This window comes from Salmo salar, chromosome 21, assembly GCF_965601325.2.
Source record: "Salmo salar chromosome 21, fSalSal1, whole genome shotgun sequence".
Lineage (NCBI taxonomy): Eukaryota > Metazoa > Chordata > Actinopteri > Salmoniformes > Salmonidae > Salmo > Salmo salar.
In genome coordinates, this window is record NC_138311.1 from 44230663 (window position 1) to 44258628 (window position 27966).

At 45.5% G+C, this 27966-nt stretch overlaps 1 protein-coding gene and 1 pseudogene across 3 annotated transcripts in view; both read left to right on the top strand.

Annotated features, from left to right (window-relative positions):
* Nucleotides 1-947: 947 nt before the first annotated feature.
* LOC106582376 (isocitrate dehydrogenase [NADP] cytoplasmic) lies at nt 948-16011 on the top strand. Of its 2 annotated transcripts, none has more exons than XM_014165433.3 (9): nt 948-1129; nt 3176-3305; nt 8942-9233; nt 10478-10580; nt 11003-11180; nt 11415-11566; nt 11828-11968; nt 12292-12454; nt 12580-16011. In XM_014165433.3, the coding sequence occupies exons 1-9, from the start codon at nt 1096-1098 to the stop codon at nt 12671-12673; spliced, it is 1287 nt and encodes a 428-aa protein (XP_014020908.3). In that variant the 5' UTR covers nt 948-1095; the 3' UTR covers nt 12674-16011. The 2 variants fall into 2 exon arrangements, with proteins under 2 accessions (XP_014020908.3, XP_014020909.3); XM_014165434.3 differs by lacking the exon at nt 948-1129 and adding an exon at nt 2093-2245.
* Nucleotides 16012-20304: 4293 nt separating this feature from the next.
* LOC106582373 (uncharacterized) overlaps nt 20305-27966 on the top strand; it is a 78898-nt pseudogene continuing 71236 nt past the window's right edge. The window contains exons 1-2 of the transcript XR_014381984.1: nt 20305-20671; nt 22727-23658. The product of XR_014381984.1 is annotated as an uncharacterized LOC106582373 (transcript). The remainder of the gene's footprint in view (nt 20672-22726; nt 23659-27966) is intronic.

The following is a 27966-nucleotide window of genomic DNA, read 5'->3' on the forward strand; positions in this document are numbered from 1 at the left end:
ATTGTCCGTAGAGCGCAGAGACTGGATTGTATCGAAGCACAGATCTAGGGAAGGGTACCAATAAATATCTGCAGCATTGAAGGTCCCCAAGAACACAGTGGCCTCCATCATTCTTAAATGGAAGAAGTTTGGAACCACCAAGACTCTTCCTAGAGCTGTCCGCCCAGCCAAACTGAGCAATCGGGGGAGCATGGCCCTTCAACAACGTTGAAGATGGCTTATGGTAGAGAAATTAACGTTTAATTCTCTGGCAACAGCTATGGTGGACATTCCTGCAGTCAGCATGCCAATTGCATGCTCCCTCAACTTGAGACATTTGGCATTGTGTTGTGTGACAAAACTGTACATTTTAGTGGCCTTTTATTGTCCCCAGCAGAAGGTGCACTTGTGTAATGATCATGCTGTTTAATCAGCTTCTTGATATGCCACACCTGTCAGGTGGATGGATTATCTTGGCAAAGGAGAAATGCTCACTAACAGGGATGTAAACATCCCCCCCCGCCCCCCTACCTCGGGATTCTAGTGGGGAGACCTGAGGTCAACCTACCCCGCCCTATCTCCTACTTCTGAGTGGGAGACCTTCCCATGCATGCCCATTCTGATCCCTGTGGAATGCTTTCGACACCTTGTAGAATCCATGCCCCGACGAATTGAGGCTGTTCTGAGGTCAAAAGAGGGTGCAACTCCATATTAGGAAGTTGTTCCTAATTTTTGTACACTGTATTTTGATCCGTCCGATGTTGCTACAGCACTGTGGTCTTTTTAGAGTGAAACGTTGTGCAACATTGCAACACAAGCATTAAGGGTGGGGTGCCGTTGGTGATTTGGCAATGTGATCATAAACTTATAGAAAACACCCAGGCGAGTGTATATCTTAAGTCTATCCTCACCTGGGGTGTTTTCTATAAGTTAATGATCACATTGCCAAATCACCATAATGCTCGTGTTGAAATGTTGCACAACATTTTACTTTAAAAATAAGCCCTCCGAGCTGTAGCAACATCGACCTGATCAAAACGTTGAACGCGGCTGTCATTAATTGTAGGCATACGTTCTGAGGCAGACGAAGCTCCCTATACTTCGTTTAACGAAGACATGCTCGGTGCGCCAGATCGACTACGGTTTGGAGGTCAGTATGATCATACATTTTCGCACTTGTGCAATAATGAGGCCACCTTCTCAATGAACAGGCTATGTTCAAAAAGCTGCGGAGACGACCATTACATACGGTAATAAAGTAGGAACGCCAGAATTGTGATAGCCTAGGTTAGTGTGTTTGGGAAAACCTAAATCAACTGCATTTCCTAATAATTTAACATGAACTGTTAAATTATAAAATTAAACGGATTCGCGCAGTGCAATAGAGGCTACCGCGTAGCACAAACAACCCTCTTGGAAAAAAACCAGCTACCCGCCCATAAACCCCTCCCATAGCCGTGTGTGATTACTCTATTGGCTGGTTTAGGAAAAGATGGTGGACGTTTCAGTCCATTGACGTTTCAGTCTACTTAACTGGGTGTGTCTCCCATAGACACCAATGTAATAGCAACTGGGTCTGGTCTACGTAATACATTATTTTATTGAGAACAAAAACAGTGAGTGGGGTGTCTCTGGTTTAGGTTTTGACATTTCCCCTGATTGGTTCAGGGAGTGTCTGTCTTGTGGGTGAGTTCACTGGTGCTGACCAGGAGGGGATTCGATTAATGGCGTGGGTAAACCGGGTTAGCATTGATTACGATAGTTTTGAAACTGGGCTCTCTACCGAGGATGAACCGCGTTCCCCAGTTAAAGCCGACGATGAAGTTGGCTGAAAACCAAAATGGCATAGTTCTATGTAGGCCAGTGTTTTTACATACGAAAGTTTTGCTCTTTATAAAAACACATATCGCTTTACCTGCCTCCCCAAGGGAAACTACTTAAATTGTTATATTTATTTATTAGAAAATACAGGTTTTATGTTTCTGAGCGATGTATCATGTTGTTTTGTTGACATTGTGGCCCTGTCAAGCTCGATTTGAGCCAGGCGCTCCTCCCTTACCGCTTTTGCCCGGTGACGGGCAATAACCCGATTTACCCCGGTTCAGTGTAATCAAACTCCCTCCTGGTTGACGCCTCTATTTAAATGAAACCGCGCCTCTCCTTTCGTCAGTTGTAGCCGCAGCCTTCTAGAACCAGTCCGTGCAGAACAAGACGCTCTACCGGCTAAACTATTACCCACATATTGTGGTTCTGTAAGAAAACGAAGGTAGGCCCTCATAATATCTACTGCAAAGTTATGCTTAGTCATATTGGGTCTAAACGCTTTTATTTGGTCTGATCATCGCTAAATCACCATTGTCTGGCAACAGTGGCTACAATAGCGTAACTAACCATTGTTGGACATAAGAAATACCATCGGGGTCTTTAAAATACAGTGGACTATTTGATACGAACATGTATATTGCAATATGTGTTATGTATCCAGAGAGGGAGAGAGAGATGTAGGCCTGTTGAGATTTGTGAAGGAAGATGATGACAGCTCTCACACCAGCTGATTGTGCACACATTCAGTAAATGGTTATTCGCGATTAACATTAGGTCATTTAGCCCAGACTAACGTTAGATTCTTTAACTTCGTCTAGTCTTTGCCAGTATCCCTAGACTATTAGCCCCTCCTCATCATACGATGGCCAGTCGGTGTGCAATTATGTAACATTCTGGGGTTAACTTTTCCGGGTGGAATGTTAAAACATTGTTACGAAGTTTTCAGAAGAAGCAATGTATCGACTCAACTGTAGCACCAATACTGCCTTGTTGATTGGATGCATTGTATCTCAAGGTTTCTTGCCTTGATCTTGCTTGTAGCTATAGTAGGCTATCTATTTTCAGTTTAGGGAAATGGGCCGTAGGTGCTAAAACTAATTCTGGTTCAGTTGAGGCTGTTATACTTGTAAAACTAGAGGTTGGAATATCTTTGAAACTGTCCCTGTATAGCAAAATGGCATTTAATAGAAGAGAAATGCTGACTCACTAATCTAGTAAGTGCAAATTGTAAATTAATTTAGTATGAACTTTAGACCAGGGGAAAACTGCCTTGACTGTATCACTGCTGAAATAACTTCCACATGCAGAAGGCTTGCCAACTGCCATTTTCTTGTTACTATTGACTGACTCTCTCGTATTCTCCCTCCCCCAGGTTCCAGGATGTCCCAGAAGATCAAGGCAGGTTCGGTGGTGGAGATGCAGGGGGATGAGATGACCAGAGTTATCTGGGAGCTCATTAAGGAGAAGCTTATCTTCCCCTACCTGGAGATGGACCTGCACAGGTGACTTGTACCTGCTGCTACACCTGGGCCTGTAGTCATTACTGTACACTGTAGCAAACGGTAGCGGGAAACATTTTACAATGAAAATGAGCACTTCTTATTGGACAAGTTCAGGTAGCCCTCCTGGTTCTGACACATTTCCTATACCTTAAATACATAGATGGAAAATAGAACTGGAATGAATAGAGCAAAGTTGTGTCAGTGTTCTGAATCTACACGATGGTCAAGCATGTCTTTTCTATTCAATATGTGGGAAGATTCTGTGACAGTGTACCCATGGGGGACGGGAGGTAGGGGTTTGTTAAGGAGGGGGTTGGTGTTGGCATTGGCGTTAGACTTGTCACACCAGACGAGCTTGTCAACACCAGCTTAAGCTCCTCTGATTCAGGTTTTACCTGACTGTCGATACTTGAATCTCCAGAGAGATGCCTGACTTGCACTTGAATTAGTGGGTAGGGTTTGCTAGGTGGGTGGGTGGGTGGGTAGGGTTCGCTAGGTTGGTGGGTGGGTGGGTGGGTAGGGTTCGCTAGGTTGGTGGGTGGGTGGGTAGGGTTCACTAGGTTGGTGGGTGGGTGGGTGGGTGGGTAGGGTTTGCTAGGTGGGTGGGTGGGTGGGTAGGGTTCGCTAGGTGGGTGGGTAGGGTTCGCTAGGTTGGTGGGTGGGTGGGTAGGGTTCGCTAGGTTGGTGGGTGGGTGGGTAGGGTTCGCTAGGTTGGTGGGTGGGTGGGTAGGGTTCGCTAGGTTGGTGGGTGGGTGGGTAGAGTTCGCTAGGTTGGTGGGTGGGTGGGTAGGGTTTGCTAGGTGGGTGGGTAGGGTTCGCTAGGTTGGTGGGTTGGTGGGTGGGTAGGGTTTGCTAGGTGGGTGGGTGGGTAGGGTTCGCTAGGTTGGTGCGTGGGTGGGTAGGGTTTGCTAGGTGGGTGGGTGGGTGGGTAGGGTTCGCTAGGTGGGTGGGTAGGGTTCGCTAGGTTGGTGGGTAGGTGGGTAGGGTTTGCTAGGTGGGTGGGTGGGTAGGGTTCGCTAGGTTGGTGGGTTGGTGGGTGGGTAGGGTTCGCTAGGTGGGTGGGTGGGTGGGTAGGGTTCGCTAGGTTGGTGGGTGGGTGGGTAGGGTTCGCTAGGTTGGTGGGTGGGTGGGTAGGTTTCGCTAGGTTGGTTGGTGGGTGGGTGGGTAGGGTTCGCTAGGTTGGTTGGTGGGTGGGTGGGTGGGTAGGGTTCGCTAGGTTGGTGGGTGGGTGGGTGGGTAGGGTTTGCTAGGTGGGTGGGTGGGTAGGGTTCGCTAGGTTGGTGGGTGGGTGGGTAGGGTTTGCTAGGTGGGTGGGTGGGTGGGTAGGGTTCGCTAGGTGGGTGGGTAGGGTTCGCTAGGTTGGTGGGTAGGTGGGTAGGGTTTGCTAGGTGGGTGGGTGGGTAGGGTTCGCTAGGTTGGTGGGTTGGTGGGTGGGTAGGGTTCGCTAGGTGGGTGGGTGGGTGGGTAGGGTTCGCTAGGTGGGTGGGTGGGTGGGTGGGTGGGTGGGTAGGGTTCGCTAGGTTGGTGGGTGGGTGGGTAGGTTTCGCTAGGTTGGTTGGTGGGTGGGTGGGTAGGGTTCGCTAGGTTGGTTGGTGGGTGGGTGGGTGGGTAGGGTTCGCTAGGTTGGTGGGTGGGTAGGGTTTGCTAGGTGGGTGGGTAGGGTTCGCTAGGTTGGTGGGGTTTGCTAGGTGGGTGGGTGGGTGGGTAGGGTTCGCTAGGTTGGTGGGTGGGTAGGGTTCGCTGGGTGGGTGGGTGGGTAGGGTTCGCTGGGTGGGTGGGTGGGTAGGGTTCGCTAGGTGGGTGGGTAGGGTTCGCTGGGTGGGTGGGTGGGTAGGGTTCGCTAGGTGGGTGGGTGGGTGGGTGGGTAGGGTTCGCTAGGTGGGTGGGTGGGTGGGTAGGGTTCGCTAGGTGGGGGTGGGTGGGTAGGGTTCGCTAGGTGGGTGGTTGGGTGGGTAGGGTTCGCTAGGTGGGTGGGTGGGTAGGGTTCGCTAGGTGGGTGGGTTGGGTTCGCTAGGTGGGTGGGTGGGTGGGTGGGTAGGGTTCGCTACAGGGTTCACTAGGTTGTCATGTAATGCTCAGTTTTTCTTAAGTCGCATGCTCAGGAAAACCCTATAGGTTACAGGAATGCACACGTGATGAGGAAAATGCTGATTGTAGCTGTGCTCTGCACTAACCCTAGACACTAGCAAATATCACCAAGGACAGGTGTGTTGTCACCGCACATTATTGTGCAACATGTTCTTTATTGTACTCTCATGCTATCCTGTGTTAGATGTCTATTCAGCACGTGTGACATGTTTCAAGTGTTGGGTAAAAGGTAGTGTGATGCCCAGATCAAAGGGACTTGCATAATAATTTACCATTTTTGAAAAGACCAATGCATATTGATATTGTGAGTAGCTGTTTGTGCCCAGGGGTAGCTGTTTGTGCCCAGGGGTAGCTGTTTTAAAGAGCAGTGTATTACCCAAACCCTCCAGACCCTCCAGACAATCTGATCACATGACGTCAGCAGACTAGTTGATCTGGATGTGGCGTGATTGATCCAGAACGAATCCTTTCCAAGATCTACAACTCTGGTCTGTCAAATCTGAACTGTTCAGGTCCTATGCTCAAGTCCAGTCCTCTTTTTTGCACTAGACCTTCAGACTGTGGACTGATATTAAACACACGCACGACATTGGCTGCAGTGCTGTGATTATTACAATTGTACGTGTGCTTTTCAGTGTGTCTGTCTTAAAACAGAAATGTTTTTGAGAACTGCCAGTTAAAGGCTAAACACCTAAGGTCTGTTTTTAAGAGCTTTGAAGTTCTTACTACTTTTACAATATTTGCAAAATTGCTGCAACATGATAGTTTGTAATAGTCATTCTATAACCAACAGGAACACATGACCTCATACCAGTGTTCCAAACCCATGACCTAACCTTGTCTCCAAGCTATTGTGCACAGCACATAATAAGCCGGGTACATCAACTATTCAAAGTTGGTCTGTGGGAGTGACCATTTAGAATTCTGTGGGAGTGACCATTTAGAATTCTGTGGGAGTGACCTTAATGAGTCAACTATTTGTAATTTTAGAAAATCACACGACTGAGGCGTGGCTCTGTGCTATTGTACGGGATGGTTAGGGGGAAGGTGTTGTGGGATTTGTGCATTTGGGCAGAAGTGTTTTGGAAAGGGATTACCCATGACCTGACCTCTGTGGTCATGCTTATTACAAATGTCATGGGCAGTTTTTTTCTTTTTCCAGTAATTAAAAAAATATATCAAATTATTGCCATCTGAAGTTGGTCAAGCGAGAAGGATAGATTGAGTTGTATTTTTTGGTTTTGTTTCTTGCAGGTTTGTTATTCCTGCTGTCCCAGTTTCTGTGTCTATAAGGCACACTCATTGGTTTCATAAATCTTAGGAATGCATTCGGTGTGGTTGGGGATGTGGGGTGAGTGGACGGGTCATCTTGGTCAACCACAGTGTGCACACAGCCCTCACCATCACACACCGCCTGTAGTGCTGCATCACACACCGCCTGTAGTGCTGCATCACACACCGCCTGTAGTGCTGCATCACACAGCCCTCACCATTACACACCGCCTGTAGTGCTGCATCACACACCGCCTGTAGTGCTGCATCACACACCGCCTGTAGTGCTGCATCACACACCGCCTGTAGTGCTGCATCACACAGCCCTCACCATTACACGCAGCCCTCACCATTACACACCGCCTGTAGTGCTGCATCACACAGCCCTCACCATTACACACTGCCTGTAGTGCTGCATCACACCGCCTGTAGTGCTGCATCACACAGCCCTCACCATTACACACCGCCTGTAGTGCTGCATCACACAACCCTCACCATTACACACCGCCTGTAGTGCTGCATCACACAACCCTCACCATTACACACCGCCTGTAGTGCTGCATCACACAGCTCTCACCATTACACACCGCCTGTAGTGCTGCCTCACACAGCTCTCACCATTACACACCGCCTGTAGTGCTGCCTCACACAGCTCTCACCATTACACACCGCCTGTAGTGCTGCCTCACACAGCTCTCACCATTACACACCGCCTGTAGTGCTGCCTCACACAGCTCTCACCATTACACACCGCCTGTAGTGCTGCCTCACACAGCTCTCACCATTACACACCGCCTGTAGTGCTGCCTCACACAGCTCTCACCATTACACACCGCCTGTAGTGCTGCCTCACACAGCTCTCACCATTACACACCGCCTGTAGTGCTGCCTCACACAGCTCTCACCATTACACACCGCCTGTAGTGCTGCCTCACACAGCCCTCACCATTACACACCGCCTGTAGTGCTGCATCACACAGCCCTCACCATTACACACCGCCTGTAGTGCTGCCTCACACAGCTGTCACCATTACACACCGCCTGTAGTGCTGCCTCACACAGCTCTCACCATTACACACCGCCTGTAGTGCTATGTTAGTCTCAGATGTGTTGATTTCCCAATGACATTGAGATGCACATCTAACCGCCGGTTGTCTGTGGAGTAGCACATTGTTGTAGTACTAGGCTAAGGGGGAGGCTAAGGGAGAGGCGAGGGAGAAACTGGGTGAAAGGTTGTTAAACAAAACCCAGTTTACACGAGGAAACGCTTACAAGGAAATGAGAGGTATTTATGCTTAGTCTTGTCTTTTTTGGATGTACGTGTGCAGTGCACACATTTTAGTTCTGTATTTGTGGGGTGATTTCAATTTAGTGTTAAATCAATAAACCAGTGTTCCTTCTTGCATTGTTGTAGTTTGTGAGCGCAGACAACCCAGTCTCTAACTGTGTACTATATGTAGAAATGGGAAGTTGTTTATGTAATAATACCTCAAACTAATACTTCAATGCCACCAGGAGAAATGGGTCAGTTGTCACTAGCTGCCACAAAGTCATAAGCTGTGTCTATTTATACGATTTCTCTTAAAATAAAATGTTAAACAACCTTAACCACACTGCTAACCTTAAATTTAAGATTAAAAAGACACTTTTTTTACGATCTAGCCAATTGACTTTTTGCTTGCGGGAACTAGTGGAAATCCAGAGCACCCCCATCGCCTGCTAAGATGTGTTGGGTCTTTCAGAGGAGTAATTCATTAGTTCAGTCACGTAGCAGCAGCCTGTGAACACTGGCCTCTTTGTTCACATGTTAGCATATTGTATACTGTTTCTGGTTCAGCCTCTCACCAAGTTTGTGACCCTATCTGTGACTTACATCATTTCACACTGATTGAATGTTGCTCTGTTTGACAAATACATTCTACTTTTTGCAAGTGTTTAATTCCTGCTGCATTTGAAACAGGAATGTTTAGTTTTCTGGGTCCTGTGCTGGTTGCTACAGTGTGGCTCTGTTAGACCTGATAGAGTAGGAACTCCCTGATGAGGTGGTTCAGTCATCAGAGGTAGGCTTTGTATTGGAACCCCACTGACTTCATTATAGAAATCTAAATGACATCAAACAAAAACACACAGTAAATGTATTAGCTTTATTCTGTTAGAAACATATTTAACTTCAATTGGTTTCACAGGCCCACATACTTTTCATAGCATTTGTCCTCCCATGAACCCTAAAGGTAACAATTATCCTCCTCCCTGCTGCTCATCTGCCCTTCCCTCAGCTACGACCTGGGCATGGAGAACCGCGATGCCACAGACGACAAGGTGACTGTTGAGGCGGCGGAGGCGACGCGGCGCTACAACGTGGGCATTAAGTGTGCCACCATCACGCCGGATGAAAACCGGGTGGAGGAATTCAAGCTAAAGCAGATGTGGCGCTCGCCCAACGGGACCATCCGTAACATCCTGGGAGGCACCGTGTTCAGGGAGGCCATCATCTGTAAGAACATCCCCCGCCTGGTGCCCGGCTGGGTCAAACCCATCATCATCGGCAGGCATGCTCACGGAGACCAGGTAACCTTTTACCACCCCTTCAGCAGTAGAACCCTTACTAACCATTCATCAAAATGTCTTTATACCAGGCCCCACCCTCCTAATGATTGGCTCTCTAGGTTTCTCTAGGCCCTTCCTCCCTCACTTCCTTGAATCTGATTACCTCGAGAGAAAGGATGGATGCTTTGCTTTAGGTAAATGAAGCAATGTGTTAGTGGCATCCCGTCTCTGTTAACACCTTTTTAATTAAAGGAGATATTCTACAGTCTCCAGTTGATCACATGTTAACTTCATGCCGACTAGAGGTGTGGTGGTCAGGCCTGCTCACAGAGAGAAACATGGACTGGCGTTGTCACTGAATGCTCAGTTAGTCACTGATTAAATGGCTTTGTTGCCCTTTAGACCATGATGTTGCCACACTGGCTCCACGTCTCACAGTGCTCCATCATTCATACTGTACTATAGCTAGAGAATAATCTAACCTCTACATGGCACCATGCTGTAGTCAATACGCTTCAACTCCATTGAGAAGTGAGGTGGGAGCTTGACCTTTTGGGTGGTTACTGTATTTGAGTCACGTCACGGTATGGCCTGTAGGATTGATAAGCAGGATACATGTTTTTATGTATTGTAATACAGTGCTATTTCGGATTGCTCTTTCGGTTGCATCCACACTACTAATTGGTTGAAGCCAACCATAACAATGTTTCATTTTGGCCAGATGCATCTGTTTTTCAGCTCTCCAACAGCAATGTAACCTGTCATCTATTCTGAGATTACAGGTTACTGTCATCTACCCAGTGAACAGTAGTCAAGTGCCTGGTTGCCCCAGACAGGGATTGCACTTCTATATTTCTCCACTAGATGGAGCCCTTGTCTGTTACATCTATGATCTCTCTTTCTCTCTCTCTTTCTCTCTCTCTTTCTCTCTCTCTCTCTCTCTCTCTTCTCTCTCTCTTTCTCTCTCTTTCTCTCTCTTTCTCTCTCTTTCTCTCTCTTTCTCTCTCTTTCTCTCTCTTTCTCTCTCTCTTCTCTCTCTCTTTCTCTCTCTCTTTCTCTCTCTCTCTTCTCTCTCTCTTTCTCTCTCTCTTTCTCTCTCTCTTTCTCTCTCTCTTTCTCTCTCTCTCTTCTCTCTCTCTTTCTCTCTCTCTTTCTCTCTCTCTTTCTCTCTCTCTTTCTCTCTCTCTTTCTCTCTCTCTTTCTCTCTCTCTCTCTCTCTTTCTCTCTCTCTTTCTCTCTCTCTTTCTCTCTCTTTCTCTTTGCAGTACAAGGCCACAGACTTTGTGGTACCTGGACCTGGGAGACTGGAGATGAAATTCACACCCAAAATTGGGGAGCCAATGAACTTTGTGGTCCATGACTTTGAAGGTAAAACCACAAGTTTACTTGTCGATGAAAATCAATTTTAAAATGTAACCTTTGCTTGTAAGGGAAAGTAATATCCAGAATAGATTTTGTCCGTTATATAATATTGTGTTAGCCGATGGTGCCAGCCTGTGTATGTCAATATGACAATCTTTACAAATGTTTGCAGTGTAAATATTACAATATGAGAACGGCATTATCTGATTTAACTCTGAATGATAAATCAGCTGTGTACCTCCCTCTCCTGCACATACTGTAGACAAACATTGAATTTTGATTAACTAGAGGGTGTGATTAAGGTTGGCTCCATTGCTCTGTTTGCAAAATGGGGGGGGGGGGGCGGCGGCGGCGGCAGCTGTGTGTGTCGTGTATTCATGTGCGTGTACAGTATCTTCATGAGAATGATACATGTCTCTGTCCTCCAGGTTCAGGTGGTGTGGCTCTGGGAATGTACAACACAGACAACTCCATCAGGGACTTTGCCCACAGCTCCTTCCAGATGGGGCTGCAGAAAGCCTGGCCTCTGTACCTCAGCACCAAGAACACCATCCTCAAGAAGTACGACGGACGCTTCAAAGATATCTTCCAGGAGATCTATGAAAAGTATGTCTGCCTGGCCTCAGACATTTAAATTTAGAGTAAATCTTTATTTTCCCTATTGACAATACATTTTTCAGCATGTAGTCGATACACGAGTCACATACAATGTATGGTTGACGATAAAGGGTAATTAGCCGACAAGCCCCCCCACCTACTATGCATATTTTCAATATCTGACTCCTTTATAAAGGACAATACGAGGTTTAGGTGTGTAAACCCTGTTCCCGTGTGTCCCAGGCAGTACCGCTCTAAGTTTGAGCAGAAGGGGATCTGGTATGAGCATCGTCTGATTGATGACATGGTGGCTCAGGCCATGAAGTCTGATGGTGGATTCATCTGGGCCTGCAAGAACTACGACGGAGACGTCCAGTCTGACTCTGTAGCCCAAGGTAAGGCCAGCTAGTTAAGTCCAGTCTAGTGTACTCTGATGTAATCCAGACGCTAGTCCATTTTTGAATTTGTCATCTTTAAATTTATTTTTCAAGGAATATTCTAAGCCTAGCTCAATAGAATTACTTTTAGTTCCAGAACACTGAGGAGAATGCAGATAAAAAAAGTTTTTGTCTTGGCACTGTCTCTGAGCGTTTATATCCAGTTAGCTGTTAAGTACTTTGTGACAGATGTATTTAATATCTCTGTGTGTACCCCAGGTTATGGGTCCCTTGGTATGATGACCAGTGTGCTCATCTGTCCTGACGGTCGTACGGTCGAGTCAGAGGCGGCCCACGGCACGGTAACACGCCACTACAGACAGCACCAGCAGGGCAAGGAGACATCCACCAACCCCATCGGTAAATTAGACACGGATACAATGTATGTTCTATTTCATTCTGTCTCCGACTGATAATGCCTGCTCTTAAAAACCATTCAGCCCAGCTCATTCCCCTGCTGGATGTAGATCTGCATGTAGCAGGGCTGTATTCATTACGCTGATTCTGTTGCAAAACGTTTCTTAAACTAAACCAAACTGGGAGGGACCTACCTGAATTTGTCCAAAGAAACTGCGTTTTCTATTGATTACAGCACAGAGAAACACAGGCAACACGAGGACCTAGGAAAAGAGCTCAACGTTTTGAAATGTCCCTAACGCGTGTGTGTGTGTGTGTGAGCGCAGCGTCCATCTTTGCTTGGTCGCGGGGGCTGCTGCACCGGGCGAAGCTGGATGACAACGCAGAGCTGCGTGTGTTTGCTGAGGCCCTGGAGGTCGTCTGCGTCGAGACCATCGAGGCTGGCTTCATGACCAAGGATCTGGCCATCTGTATCAAAGGCATGGCAGGGTGAGTAGCATGCATCGTGTGTACATGCATGCATACATACGCACAGTAAACCTGACTATGAAACTAGACTGACTCCAACGGTCTTTCTTTCTGTCTTTCCTTCATCTTCTCTTCTCCCTTCTTAGTACCAAACGCTCAGACTACCTGAACACCTTTGAGTTCCTGGATAAACTGTCAGAGAACCTGAAGACCAAGATGTCCAACCAACCCAAACTGTGATGACCTCATCTCCCAACTTTAAACACACACACTATTGACAGCAGGGACTATGGGCCCCGGCCAACACTGAACCAATGACGGGGGACTGTCTGCCAGAACCCAACCAGAGCTTCTAGAAGACCTAGGACCCTCTGGACTTAATCATTCCCCCCACCAGCAGTCTGTCTGCTTCAAGGAGGTGTCTTGTCCAGGGGAGGGGGATGTCCTCCCAAAGCAAATGAATCATTCACATCTGAACTACTTGCCATTGCTGTCCCACTCTCCCCCTGCTTGCTGTTGCTTGGCAATATGAATATTCATGTGGACTCATTACACTCAACTTGCCTCAGATTTCATTGCTGTTCTGGACTGTTTCAATGTTATCCAACAATACAGACCATCTCCTTCTGCAACATAAAAGCTGTTGACCCCCTCCAACTCTCTAATGCTATCTGCTCTGCCCCTTGACCACGCCCCCAACTCACCCGATGAACTAGCTGCCCAAGTCAACACTGCTGTCTTCCTCAATTCTCTGTCCTGTGTCCTTCTCCCCCTGGTTGACCCCTGAGGTCCGTGCCCTGAAGCAAGCTGGCCGCTGCCTGGAGCGCCTGAGCAGGAAGTCTGGTCTCACTGTCCACGCTGAGGCCTACAGAGATGGCCTCAGTGCTGCCAGGTACACCTACTTCTCCAACATCAACAGCAGCTCCAATAAGAACTCCTGGACTCTGTTCTCCACTGTCAGCAAACTACTTCAGCCTTCGTGAAGACACCTTCTCTACTCGCTCCACTGAACTCTGCAACTCCTTCCTTCAGCTATTTTCAAGGAAAAGCTCACCAAAATACACTTCACTGACTGATCAATTTCTCTTAGCCGCCCCTCCCCCCATCAACCTCCAAACCGTCATCCCTGAAACCCGGCTCTACGAATTTGCACTCATTGACTCTCCCTATATCTCAACATTCATGTCATCAACACCATAACTTACTCATTAAAGCCTGCCTGCTCTCTGTCCATCCCTGGATCCTCTCCCTACTGTTCTCATTAAAGCCTGCCTGCTCTCTGTCCATCCCTGGATCCTCTCCCTACTGTTCTCATTAAAGCCTGCCTGCTCTCTGTCCATCCCTGGATCCTCTCCCTACTGTTCTCATTAAAGCCGGCCTGCTCTCTGTCCATCCCTGGATCCTCTCCCTACTGTTCTCATTAAAGCCGGCCTGCTCTCTGTCCATCCCTGGATCCTCTCCCTACTGTTCTCATTAAAGCCTGCCTGCTCTCTGTCCATATCACACACCATCAACCTCTCCCTTGCCCACGGATCTCACCTCTCCAACTACAGAACAGCTGCAGCCCCCCCCAATCTTAAAAATGGCAGGAACGGACACCATCTTTCTGCCCAATTTTCAACCTTCCTTTCCAAGACTCTGGAACAGACTGTTGCCTCCCAATTACAAACCCACCTGCTAGTCAACAACTAATTCAAGCCCCTCCAGTCTGGTTTCCACCACAGTACTGAAACTGCATTCAAAGTTGTGAATGACCTCACCTCTGCTGATGCTGGTGCCCTTAACATCCTGATTCTCCTTGACCGGCGTGCCGCTTTTAACACTGAGCCATCAGATTGAGGGTACAGCACTCTCCTGACTACAATCATACCTCATAAACCGGACCCACTACATCTCCCTCAATGGCCATACCTCAGACGCCACTGCAGTTACACAGGGTGTCCCCCAAGGTACTGTGCTGGGCCCCTTCCTCTTCATCTTCCTTGGTCAGGTGATACCCAGATCACCTCGGCACCAAATCCCTATTCAACCCACCTGTGACCCACATTGAATTCCCTTTCTCTGCAATAAAACATGACTGCAACAACACTTCCTCAAGCTAAACATTAATAAAACGGAACTCCTACTCATAGGCACCAAATCCACCTTTGCCAAAGCTAGCAATCTTGCGATTGACACCACTGTTTTCCCCCCCACGCACGCAACCTTGGCGTCATCCTGGACTCCACCCTCTCCTTTGACCACCACATAAGACAGACTGGCAAATCGTCATTCTTCCACCTCCGCAACACTGCCAAAGTCAGGTCCTCCCTGTCCTGCCGTTGAAACACGCATTCATCTCCTCCTGTCTTGACTACTGCAACTCACTACTCTCCAGCATCAACTCAAGCTCCCTCAATAAGCTCCAAATGGTTCCAAACTCTGCAGCCCGACCCCCTCGCTCACACTAAGTACTGGCAGCACATCACCCCTGTCCTCTGAACTTCACTAGCTCCCTGTCTCCCAACGCATTGATTACAAGCTCTTCTTTCTGACCTACAAAGCCCTTCACCACCTTGTCCCCTACCAACCCACACGCCCCTTACCCTAAACCAGGTTCGTATCCTAACCCCAACCCTCCCCTCCCCATACACTGATACATCTCTCTTATTTCAGCCCACCCCTCTCTTTTATTAATGTTTTTGTAAACTTTCTTTTTTTAAATTGTATTTCTCTTTTTTACAATTGTGAAGAGACTTTGGTCCTTGAAAAGCGCTATATTAATCCCATGTTGTGTTACTATATGTAGGGTTCAGATGTAGGCTGAGTTGAGTTTATTTGTATTTTTACAGGGACAGTGCACATTAATCAACGTTTCAGTAAAAGTGCTGGTTTTAGCCAGCCGGCTAATTTTCAACCGCAGTCCCTGGGCAGGTTGTGAGGCCCTCTTCTCCATTGATCACTTACCACTATGGTCTAGCCATATCTTTTGGTAACACTCAGCCAATCTAAGTGGCCTGAATCCTAATTTGAGATCCACGAGCATAACTTGTGATTTTTAAGCAATTGCCGAGTGAAGTATGTGTATATGATTCTGCCATGTATGACCGTTTTTTTATTTTTAATGAATGATGGACACAGAAATAACCAGTGTTCTTTACGCTAATTGCACTAAGGTCCCCCTATTTTTTTTTTGTTGTGTGTGTATATGGTCGGTCAGTGAGCAGTGATTGCCAGTCCTGCCTGAGGGTGATCTTACCCGTCTGTTGCCTTGTCTTATGTAAAGTGACTTCAGTCTGTCACACCATTATGTATGTATGTATGTATGTATGTCATGATGACTACTGTAGCCTGTTTAGATTTTGACTGACTTGGTGTCATTGATTCACAAAGCTATACTAGCATCACTCACTCCTTGTTTGTGGTTATGGAAGAGGTCGTAAGATATTAAAAACACACTTAACACCTTACCCCCTCATGCAGAAACTAGTGTCAATGTACCTTCATCTGCCAGTAAGCACCCAGAACAAGAGGATATGCAGGTTTGTACTTGACAGTGTGGTCAGAATATCAACTCAATAAATGGGTTTTGGGGAGAATTGTCTAGTGCGTTCAGTATTTATTTTCTATTACCCCATTAATGTTATGTTGTAAAACTGTTTATCTAGCACCACGATCTTACAAAAAACACTTTGGAAGATTTTAAAGTCTCTTACAGTTTGCCACCAGATGGTGCCATTGTAATCCGAGTGACATTGCTCATCAGGTGTAATAGCGTGACAATAGACTGTATCCAACGTATTATCAGTTGCAGTACAACATCCCTCAAATCCTTCTAAAGCACTGTATGACTGGTATGTCCACATGGAGTATAGGCCTACTGTGATGCACCTTCCACATGTACACAGTCAGGAGCACCCTTGGCATGATTAGGTTTTTTGCACCAGATGGAATCCACACGGTTAATCCTAGTGCAAGCGGCGATGGGGGAATAGACCCAGAGGAAAAGAAAGGAAACGGAGGCACTCAGACATCCAATGGAAGAGGGCGAGAACCAAGGCTTCCAAAAAGGTATCAAAGCCTGTAGGGCTGCTACTATTGTCCCAACGTAATTGGATTTTGTCTGGGAGAAGGAAGTCTCATTTACCAGTCTGAGGCTCCACATGGATGGCTTTGCCACTGAAAGAGCAGGATTGTTAGCTGCGAATGGGAACAGTGGTTACTATTTTTTAAAACCTGGCTGGATGGATGGGACAACATAGCTCAAGAAGCCCCACATATCAGCTCTGAGAGAGTAAACACATTAGCTGGTATTGAACCAAAACTCATTTGGCAGTCTTAAAGAAAGCATTTTTGCTGGAAGCTATCTAAAACGGTCAATATATTCCCAAGGCCCACGCGAGTAAGCGACTACCATAGAGATGACCATCTCTGCGCTGTAGAAAGGCTGATGTTCTGAGGCATTATTTAATTTTTCGGCATCACTACGTCGAGGTAAATAAGGTATACTTTCCAACGAAGACATCTACATGTATTTCAGGATGTGTATCACTGGAAATAATCAGAATTCATGTAAACAAGTTTTGAAAACATCGCTTGTTCAAAGAAAGTGGTCTCTTCGCACAACTTATGTAAATTGAGGTGCCTTGCGGTAAGTGGGTGCTGATATCGTGTGATGGTGCTGGTAGGTCAACGTTTAATTCATGGGAAAGGGGTGTGGTATGCTGTATATCTTAAATGTATGCCTACATTCAGATAAAGATCTCTCAGTTCAATATCACTTACCCTTCCATTTTTTGACCAGTTGTCTGGGATGTTGGTTCGATATTCCAATTTGTAAGTTCTCTGCATTTGAGGTTACTTAGCCCATGAAACTGGTCAGAAGATTCTTGATATGTTTAGCTAACTTTTTTGTCAATGAACCCCTTCAATCTCATTGTCTGTTTTCATCCCTTGTTGCTGCTTGAATGGATATCTTCCCTTCATGGGGAATGACGATGTCTGCTTTGAAACAATAAAAATGCACTATCTGGAGTTCATATGCATGACACGTTGCAAAAATACTGCGTAAAACTGACTAAATTATAGTAATTTGTATGGGGTATGGTGGCCATTGGCTCAACTTACCCCAAGGCAAACAAGTTGACTACATCACCCACACAAAAATGGTTCATCAAGATCGGTGTGGAATAACTTGACTGGCCTGCACAGAGCACTGACCTCAACCCCATCGAACTCCTTTGGGATGAATTGGAACGCCAACTGTGAGCCGGGCCTAATCGCCCAACATCAGTGCCTGACCTCACTAATGCTCTTGTGACTGATTGGAAGCAAGTCCCCACAGCACTGTTCCAACATCTAGTGGAAAGCCTTCCCAGAAGAGTGGAGGGGAGACCAACTCCATATTAATGCCCATGATTTTGGAATGAGATGTTTGATGAGCAGGTGTCCACATACTTTTGGTCATGTAGTGTATGTTGACACCGTGTTGGTTTAGTCTGTGCTTTGAACACATTCAGGACCTCTAGTTTTGTGGTCCTAAATGTTTATTGCTACACATTGGGCTGCCTTTCAATGCGGTCTTTGTCAATCCTCACTCTGATATCCTATATGAATGATATTTAAGTAATAAGGCACGAGGGTGTGTGGTATATGGCCAATATGCCACTGCTAAGGGCTGTTCTTAATCACGACGCCTAAGAACAGTGGTGGTTCGAGCCCTGAATGCTGATTGGCTGACAGCCGTGGTATATCAGACTGTATACCACGGGTATGACAAAACATTTATTGTTACTGCTCTAATTATGTTGGTAACCAGTTTATAATAGAAATAAGGCACCTTGAGGGTTTGTGGTATATGGCCAATATACCACGGCTAAGGGCTGTATCCATGCACTCCGCATTGCATTGTGCATAAGAACAGCCCTTAGGCATGGTATATTGGCCATATACCACACTCCCTCATGCCTTATTGCTTAATTATAACATACTATGCCCTTTACAGGCCCTATGGTACAGCACATATAATGGTACATGATTGTTCTGTTTGACCTTTTTACCTAGGATTGAAATGTACTGGATGTCTAAGGGACTTAGCATTACCTATCAAAAAGACATTCTGCCCAAAAAAATGCCATTCCAGCATAAAGAGAACTGATCATAATACAAAGACAAATTGCACCTATTTCTCATGAAATCACTTCCTTTCCAAAGATTTCTAAGATAAGAGCTGTGTTTTTCTTTGTGTCTGTCTGTGTTTAAACTTTGTCTCTGTTCTGATATGAGAACACCTTGCTCCGGTAGGGAGGACATAAGAGGCTTCCTCGCTGCCGTTTCCATGGGGACCCAACAGCCACTCTACTCTTCAAAAGCGGGCGAGCAGAGCAGAGGTAGCGGGCCTTTTGTGTTGGAGAGGGAGAGAGCAGAACAACACTGGCCAGATGAAAGCATTGCCATCCTTAAACCCAATCATAATTTAGTCATCAGTACAGGAGGATATAATCAAAATAAAGGGGTAGATGGATGGGAGAGATAGACAGAGAGAAAAGAGAAATAGAGGGAGGGAGAGTGGAGTTCGTAGGTCAAGGAACGAGAGAGGGAGAGAGTGCTGTTAGATGTAAAAATTAGAGGGGATATGGATAGACATGGTCTTGTTCTTAACGTTGACGCTACCTTATTTGCAATGTCAATCTCGTATCCACTTAGGTTTAAAGGTTTGTTGTGTCTTTCCTGGAGGAAGATGACAAATAATATTACAACGTCACTGACCAGGACATTGTACTCCACAAATATACATAATCAATATGGGACAAATTAGCATTTCTACTTGGAAAATTAACATTTATTTTGAGTATCCGAACGAAGCAACAAATACCATTCAATGTTAGTAGTGTTTGTGCTACATGTTATACAATTGTGTTAAACGCCATGGTGTCCTTGAGGTTATCATAATATATTTCTCTATTTATTTGTATATCCCATTTGAGAAGGCATTTATACATTACAGTATTACAGCTGTAAAACATATCCAACTATAAGTCCCTCTCTGCATCCTCCTGCATCTCTACCAAAGGCTGACTGCCATAATTGACTCTCCTCTCAGAACAAAATAAAAGAGAGGAGAGTTTGCTGGGACAAATAGCATTTAGCAAGAGTTCACATGCAGCTCTATGTAGGTCATACACAATATGGCGTCTGCAAGTTTACAGCTGGGGCTCATAGAGCCATTATCCCACAACAATGGTCCGGAGAGGAACATATTTGAGCCCATTAGCCCGGGCAGGGCCCCCTCCTCCTTCATTAGAGAAGGATTTTTTTAACGAGCCTAAACAATAAGCACATAGAAAGGGTACAGGGGGGCTCTGAGGGATCGAGGGAGGGGAGATCGCATGTTTAGCCGAGAGAGCCCACGATAATTACTGTGTTTCTCTCTCTGGCCTGAAAGAGACTGATGTTTCTCTTTCTGTAGGGTCAGCACAATGGACACTGGGTAGCTTCAAGCACCGCTAGCTTTGCCCCATTAGGAAAAAAATATGCTCCGTTCTCTCCCTGCTCATCCCCCTTTCCTCCACCCCTCCACTCAGATTCATCATTAGAGAAATGTCTTTATGACCTTTGTTGGAGGATTTTCAGTTTGATACATGGCCCCTGCTGCTGTCACCTGCCTTCGTCATTAAATTAGTATTATATTGGTTTTGCCGCAACTGTAGGTTAATTTGTGTGATGTTGAGGAATGGGTATGAAACAGGGTTGGAGTAATTTAAAAGGACTTCAAATGTTCAATTGTAAAAAAAAAACGATGTTATTTTCATGCAAAACACAGGGGGACAATGAGACATATGGATGCAGAATAAATTAGGCACAGATGTAGTAACTGAAAGGTTTGTCAACTTACCAAAAGTTTCTCAATTATTATTACTACATACACTTGTGTAATAATTATCATGTTGTTTCCATCCATGTTGAGATTATAATTACACCAGAATTATCATGTTAGTAGTACCATACTGTTGTATTATTACTTATAGAATCAATTATAAATCCCATGTTATTGCAGAATTGACAACTCTCTACAGTAATTTCTCTGAACTGATCTGCGGAAAATGAACGGTTGAGAATCAGGACACCCTTTCTCCAGAATGCATGGCCAACTCACACAAGTTGCAAGAGACGGAACATTTAATGAAGGAACTATCAGTTCTATCCGGTGAACGTTTTCTCTGACGGACCAGAAAATGATATATTTGTAAACAGAATCAGGTGAGTCAAGACTTATTAATTATTCTTTCGACACCGAGTTTGTAGGTATTTAGCATATATATTTTTTCTAACAATGATAAATATAAATATAGATAAATATGTGCGCGTGTAGCTAGATGGTTTTACCGCTAGAATCGAAATGACATTGTTCAAGGATGGGAGGCTAGTTGACGTTGTTAGCTAGCTTGCTAACTAGATGATGGACATTCACACCTGCTAGTAGAAGTGAACCAATATTCGGTGTTAGCTTGGAACTAGCTAGCTAACTATGTTAGTGAACCACTGAATCAGGATGTAGCTGGTCTGGACGTATATGTAAAACGGTAACAAACTAGTTTGCTAGGATAGCTGCATTGATTGCATTGCATGCTGCACTGTTGTCAGAAGTTATAAGCAAGGCACCTGTCTTGACTGCGCTGTCCCCTTGTATTGATCAATGAATTGTTAACTACACCAGAGCCACTCCTTCAGTTAGTTACCTCATTCATGTCAAATGAATAGACAATATACAGATGTGTAGACTACAAACACACACACACACACCTGTCCTAGCTACTGCAATGAGGGAAGATATGATGCCTGCTGTGTGAGAGAGATGTAAATAGACAGTCAGTGAGGAGGGACAGTGTGCTTCTGTGTCACACCTGCTAGTCTGCTGGGTAAGGTGAGGACACAGTTGTGACTGCTGCTCCTTGCTGCTTGCCTCAGAAAGTCATGCACTAGGTCACTCAGACAGTCATGCACAAGGTCACCAGGATGTGGTTTGTTTTTTTACACATGCTCTTGGGGATGGTTGAATATGTTTTTCTAGTTTTGAGCTGGTTGTTCTCTTTAGTGCAGGATCATTGTCTGTGGGATGATCATTTGCTATGAACATGGCCATGATGACAATGTTTCATTGGATGCAGTGAACTCATTGCTGAAGAGAGATTGATGAGTCAGATCCCTGTAGCTACTGTACCTGGAGTTGTACATGGAGTTGCAGAATTACACCCTGCCCAGGGCTCACAATGACAACATTCCTAAGCACAGCCTCATCTGGCCTGGCTGCCCTCCTTGATCCATCCACCTCACCCCTCCCTCCACCTCCACCTCATCCCCTCCTCACATAGGGCTGGGTGACATGGCCTCAAAATATTATCCAGATTTTTTCCCCCAGACTTATGGGGGATTTCGGATAATATACACTACCTGACCATATGTCCGATTCCCTTCGACCAAACCTCAAATGCAAATAGCGAGTTGAAACCGCTTGTCAGAGAGGAAGTAGTGATCTCTCATCTTTGTTGTGAGTGGCAGGAGGCGTGGCTTGGTTTGTGTGTGTAAATGGGAAGGTGCACAGAAGGAGCGAAGGAGACGAGACCAAAAAGATATGAAAACAAGCAGACATAATCACATTTTTAAATTAAACGTGATTGTTGCGCTACAGGCATGTGGAATATCGTGCTAAAACATGAATTTGATATATCGGCCGGCCCTTATCTCACCCCCTTACCTTACCCCCCCACCTCAGCCCTTCACCTCCGTCCCTCCCTCCCTCCCTCCCTCCAACTCACCCCCTCTCCTCACATCACCCCCCTTTCCCAGTGAAGTGCTGCGTGTATGCCATCCAGGGATAGGCTAGTGGTGATGTCCTCTAAATAATTCATGTCTGGAAGAAAGTGAAAAACCCAGAGCTGGGAGGGAGCAATGGGCCTGTCAGTGACAGAGAGAGAGAGAAAGAGGAAGAGAGAGAGCTAGCGAGGGATGAGGAAGAGAAAAATTGCAACACCCTGGAAGTGAGAGGCTAAACTGTCTGGCCAGAAGGAAGGCAACCCCGCCCCAACCAGGTTGGTCCAAGCCTGAGGCACAGGTTAGCTGTCTGTGTGTTAGACTAGGCTATTCCATTTACTCCCTCCCTTACTGGATAATGCCTATGTTGTTTGATGAGATCAGGAAATGTTAAGCTTGCTAAGCCTTGTTCATTGCTAAACATATCTGATCTTCACCCTGTTCAGTGATAATCAACCCTGACACGTTTCCTTTTTCTGTTCCCTTTTCTGTCCCATGGCACAGTGAAGCCTCACATTGTGCCCTTTTGATGGCATCATCATCCAATGTGGAGGAGGAGCATTCTTCTTTGTTACACACATCCTCATGTGGATTCATGTGAGAGCTGACTCACACACACACAGAGAGAGAGAGAGCCATCAGCCTGTAAGAAAAGCAGTGCCACCCCAAAACTGTGCCATGAGAATTTCTGGCAAAGGCCAGAGCTATCATAAACTCAATAAGAGTGTTTCACCTCTAGCTAGTTGATTAGCAGAGCTGTGTTAAAGAGGAATTGTTTTCCTGGAAGAAGCCTCCTGCCCTCGAGGAACATGGCTTCCCTCTGGGGCTCAGACTGCAGATGCTTCAGCTGCGAGGTCCAGAGCCACTTGGATCGTCCCCTGCCCATAGAACCACCACCCCGCCTCCCCTAACAGCCTCTACACGGGGCCAAGCCGAGGAGCACCATGAAGGAGGTGGAGGACATTAGCCCTGCCCTGGAGGCCACCGAGGACTTCCTACACTGCCTGGACGGAGGTGGAGGACAGGGAGGGGAGGGGGTCCGGCAGCCCAGGCAGCACCACCCCAAGCTGCAGGAGATGTCTGTAGCCCTGGGGAAGCTGAGCTCTAGCGGGGTGTGGGGCCTGCTGGCCAGGGAGCAGGGGACCGAGGTGTCCCCACGTAACGTGGCCTGGGCTGACCAGCCCTCGGCCTTCAGCGTGCTGGCTCTGAGGCAGGGGAAAAGAGACGTGCTCGTTCCACTAATGACCTGGCCGCCCACACCAAGGACACCAACAATACTTCCTCTAACTCCTCCAACGCCGCCTTTAAGAAAGGCCACAACCGCTCACGGTCTGATGTTAATTACCGTCCGTCCTACACAGACAACGCTAACGGCCTGCCTGCTGTGGACAAGAACACGCTGAAGAACATGGCTCTCAACGACCAGAGAGAAGAAGGTAAGGCGGGAAGGAGAGAGTGTGTCCTTCTTTGGTTAGCTGATAAGGACATACTGCCAATGTATTATTGGTTGATACTCAAATCAATGTCAGTGTCTATGAGCTTCAAACAAATCTTCAAAATGTTTGCTAAATAGGCTATCATGACATGTACTTAGTAGAGCTGGGACGATAAACCCCAAATTATGGACGCCGACCATACCGATCATTTATCGCATTTTGCTGATATTGTTTATTACGATAAGTAGCCTATACTAGAGAAATGTAAAGTTTGAAATGAAATAAGTGTGCTAATATGGGTGATTGTTAAAGAGACAATTGATGGCTACAACCATCATACTTGTAGTAGTTTAAAGGATCATGAAACACAAACTGTAGTTCACATTGTTATAAACATATAGTTCTATTTCTAGTTATCACATCAACTCAGGTCATTTATCGCCCACTTTAAGTACTTAGGTTATCATGACACTTGTCCTCTGTGTCAGAGACTAGATTAAGCCTGGGACTAGCTTCCACTTCCACGTTATGAAGATGATGTCAGTGTCCTACAGAAAACAATTGGGCCTAGGCTGTAGTGCAGCAGCCAGCATTTTATTCTGATGGAACTGAGCTTCCACTGCAGTGGCCAGTCAGGATGTGGTGAATAATACCAACCTCCCTGATGCATTGTTTAGTCTGCCTGTTTGTGTTTGTTTAGGGATGTGAATGTGAAGATCTTCACCAAAGACCATAATAGGATGTCATTCTGTCACCAAACAGACCCAAATAAGAAGAAAGAGAGTGGCCCAATTATCCTTAATATTAGGAAGGATTAGCATATGACTGAAAAGGCCTTAGTTGGCTCTGGGCAGGGAGGAGGGATGGATAGTTAGGCTACACTAGAGGACAGTAAAAGCAAGGGCTGCATTCAACAGCACTTTGCATCAGAATACACACTGCTCTTTGCCAGTCGTTATGGTTGGCAATGCTTTTATACACTGTAGCCTAATTGTATCCTCTCATGCCCTGTAACATACTTCCATGACATTTGATGACGTGTGTAGGTAGGCCTAGGCTAGGGCCCATCTCTTCTTAGGACAAACCTCAGCATATCTGTTTAATTGCTAAGAGAGTGAACCATGACATCCCCACTACCTTGAATAACATGGGGGTCCACTGCAGTTAATGTTTTCACATTGGATGCAACAGGGAAAGGAGGCTTTGGAGCTACTGGCATGCAAGAATACTTTCACTCTGTCTTACTGGTAGTGGTTCCCCCATAACGAGCCCAGCCCACACACTGCTGCTGAGTCCCGGTGGGGTGACATTTACTGATTTCCTCAGCAACACACACGCTAATGATGATGGGTCAGTTGATTTCGGCATGCGAGAGCGAGCGGGCGTCACTGAGCCTTCAGCTGTCAGTGTTCTAGTGCTGTAGAGGTTTTACTTCATTTACCACTCTACTCAGTAAGGTTTTAGATTGTCCTCTTAAGACATTTGACCAGACATGTACCTCAGGGATTTGAATGTATTGCCTAGCTTTATTAGCTGTTAATTGGTCATTCCATTGGTTCATTCATCTAATCAATCTGTTATTTTGGCTTTTGATTTAAATAGGAACGCCACAGTATTAAATACAACACTTACATATATGTATCTTAAAACAAATATATATATATATATATATATATATATATATATATATATATATATATATATATATATATATATATATATATATATATATATATATATTTATTTATTTATTTCACCTTTATTTAACTAGGTAGACCAGTTGAGTTCTCATTCACAACTGCGACCTGGCCAAGATAGAGCAAAGCAGTGTGACAAAAAAACAACAGAGTTACACATAGGATAAACAAACGTACAGTCAATAACACAATATGTAGTAAGATTAGGGAGGTAAGGCAATAAATAGGCCATAGTGGTGAAATAATTACAATTTAGCAAATTAACACTGAAGTGATAGATGTGCAGATGATGATGTGCAAGTAGAAATACTGTGTTAACTATGTTATAACTCTATGTTAACTAACTCTATGTTAGGGATGTTTACTTTATTCCTGACTTCTTTGGGTCTGTCTGTCATGGTGTCCAGGAATCACCAGGGGGTCCATTGGTCCAACATCTGCTTCTTTAAAGGCCAAAGTTATAAAATGGCACTTGTTGTTATGATTGGCTGTCCCAGTCGTTGGTCTGTCTGGGTGTGGCAGTCAGTCAGTACAGTAAGATAATTGCTAGAGCAGTCCCTATCTGCCCTTTATGTCTTTGGCAGGTTTAGCTAAGTGAGCTGACCTGACCAGTTCTCCCTATTCCCGGTACAAACCTCCCCCCAAATTACACCCTGGCCCCTGCTACAGTGTTTATCGTCATGTCCCTGTTTAAGCCTTACATGGAACTGTTTAAGCCTTACACGTGCATAAATGTATTTTGTCCCCCTACACCAAACGCGATCACGACATGCAGGTTAAAATATCAAAACAAACTCTGAACCAATTACATTAATTTGGGGACAGGTCGAAAAGCATGAAACATTTATGGCAATTTAGCTACAGTGGGGGGAAAAAGTATTTGATCCCCTGCTGATTTTGTACGTTTGCCCACTGACAAAGAAATGATCAGTCTATCATTTTAATGGTAGGTTTATTTGAACAGTGAGAGACAGAATAACAACAAAAAAATCCAGAACAACGCATGTCAAAAATGTTATAAAATGATTAGCATTTTAATGAGGGAAATAAGTATATGACCCCTCTGCAAAACATTACATTTACATTTACGTCATTTAGCAGACGCTCTTATCCAGAGCGACTTACATCGGACGGCTGTCACAACCAGAAAGATCTGGCTGAGCAGTAAATTGCCGTAAGAATACGACCCTACTGTTACGCTTGTTTACACTGAGCTGCACTGGGGTCGGAACTCAATCATGGTTACATAAGGGTGTTTTCACACTTGGTCTCTTTCAGACAATTTGTGAACTCAGTGCGGTTCACTTTACTTTTTGTGCAGTGTGAATACTCCAGAGGAACTCAGACCCCTCAAAAGAGCCCTAGAATTCCATGGTCGTTCCCTTTTTTAGGGCAATGTGAACACAAAGTTATCCAGGTTCACTTGTCATTATTCCCTCACCGCATAGTAGACCAGGGTTTCCAAAACTCAGTCCTGCCCCCTGCACCTTTTGAATTTTTGCCCTAGCACCAGTGCTTGACTTGGGCAGGAGCTCACTGGAGCTGATTACAGGAGGTCACTGGAGCTGATTACAGGAGGTCACTGGAGCTGATTACAGGAGGTCACTGGAGCTGATTACAGGAGGTCACTGGAGCTGATTACAGGAGGTCACTGGAGCTGAGTAGGGGCACCTCAAATGTTCTACTGCTTGAGCTCCTCCACCTCTTAAAGAATATTATCTCGAAAGGTATTCTGGAGCTCCTGCACCTAAATATAAAGTTACCAGCACCCATAATGAGTACCGGCACCTATTTCAGTCCAAGTCAAACACTGCCTACCACTACACAACTGATTTAAGTAATCAGAACTTGATGATGAGTTGGTTGTTAGTGCTAGGGCAAGAATACAAAACATGCACCCAAGAGTTGCCCAAGACCGAGTTTGGGACACCCTGCACTAGACAACTGCAACACTGTTTCCCCTGCCATCATAATTTTTTTACCATTATTTAATTAGTCACAACCCCTTCCAATGGTGCCACAAAAGAGATGATGATGATGATGATTCTGATGTGCAGGTTCATGGCCAAAATGTGTGCTGTTTTTGGATATGGATTAGCGATTCTCAAAGATGCACAGCAATGCCCAAAATGTGACGTTTTGTACTGACACGATGTTTAGATTATTTGTTTGCAATATGTGATATATAGGCTAAAATAGCTTCAAAAGGGGTGTATTCGATTGTGGGGTTTGAATAGGGTAAGAAGACAGCTTATTTAGTGGGAATCACAACATAGGGTACAAAATCAAGGCCCTTGCTATCAGGGATCCTTGGGACATCCCAACTCTGACGTGACCCCATTGAAGTAGCCATTTAAATTGGTTAAGGGTTAAAATTAGGGTAATCTGCAGTATTCTTCTGCTATTTATTATATTACCAATAATATTTACATGTTAATATCTTCTGATTATAATTATTATGCCTCATATTTTAACTAAATGCAATCTATTAGCTTCCAAAATGTAGTTAAGTGTATCTAGCTGTCCGATAACCAGTGTTGGGGAAGCTACTCTGAAAATATAGTTTACCAAGCTACCAATTACTTCACACTGGAAGAACAACACTAAAGCT

Coding starts and splice junctions, on each gene's coding strand:
- LOC106582376 (XM_014165433.3), top strand. CDS start 1,096: ATGCTCGGTGCGCCAGATCGACTACGGTTTGGAG. Junction 9,234..10,477: donor GGCATGCTCACGGAGACCAG/GTAACCTTTTAC, acceptor TTCTCTTTGCAG/TACAAGGCCACAGACTTTGT. Junction 12,455..12,579: donor TGTATCAAAGGCATGGCAGG/GTGAGTAGCATG, acceptor CTCCCTTCTTAG/TACCAAACGCTCAGACTACC.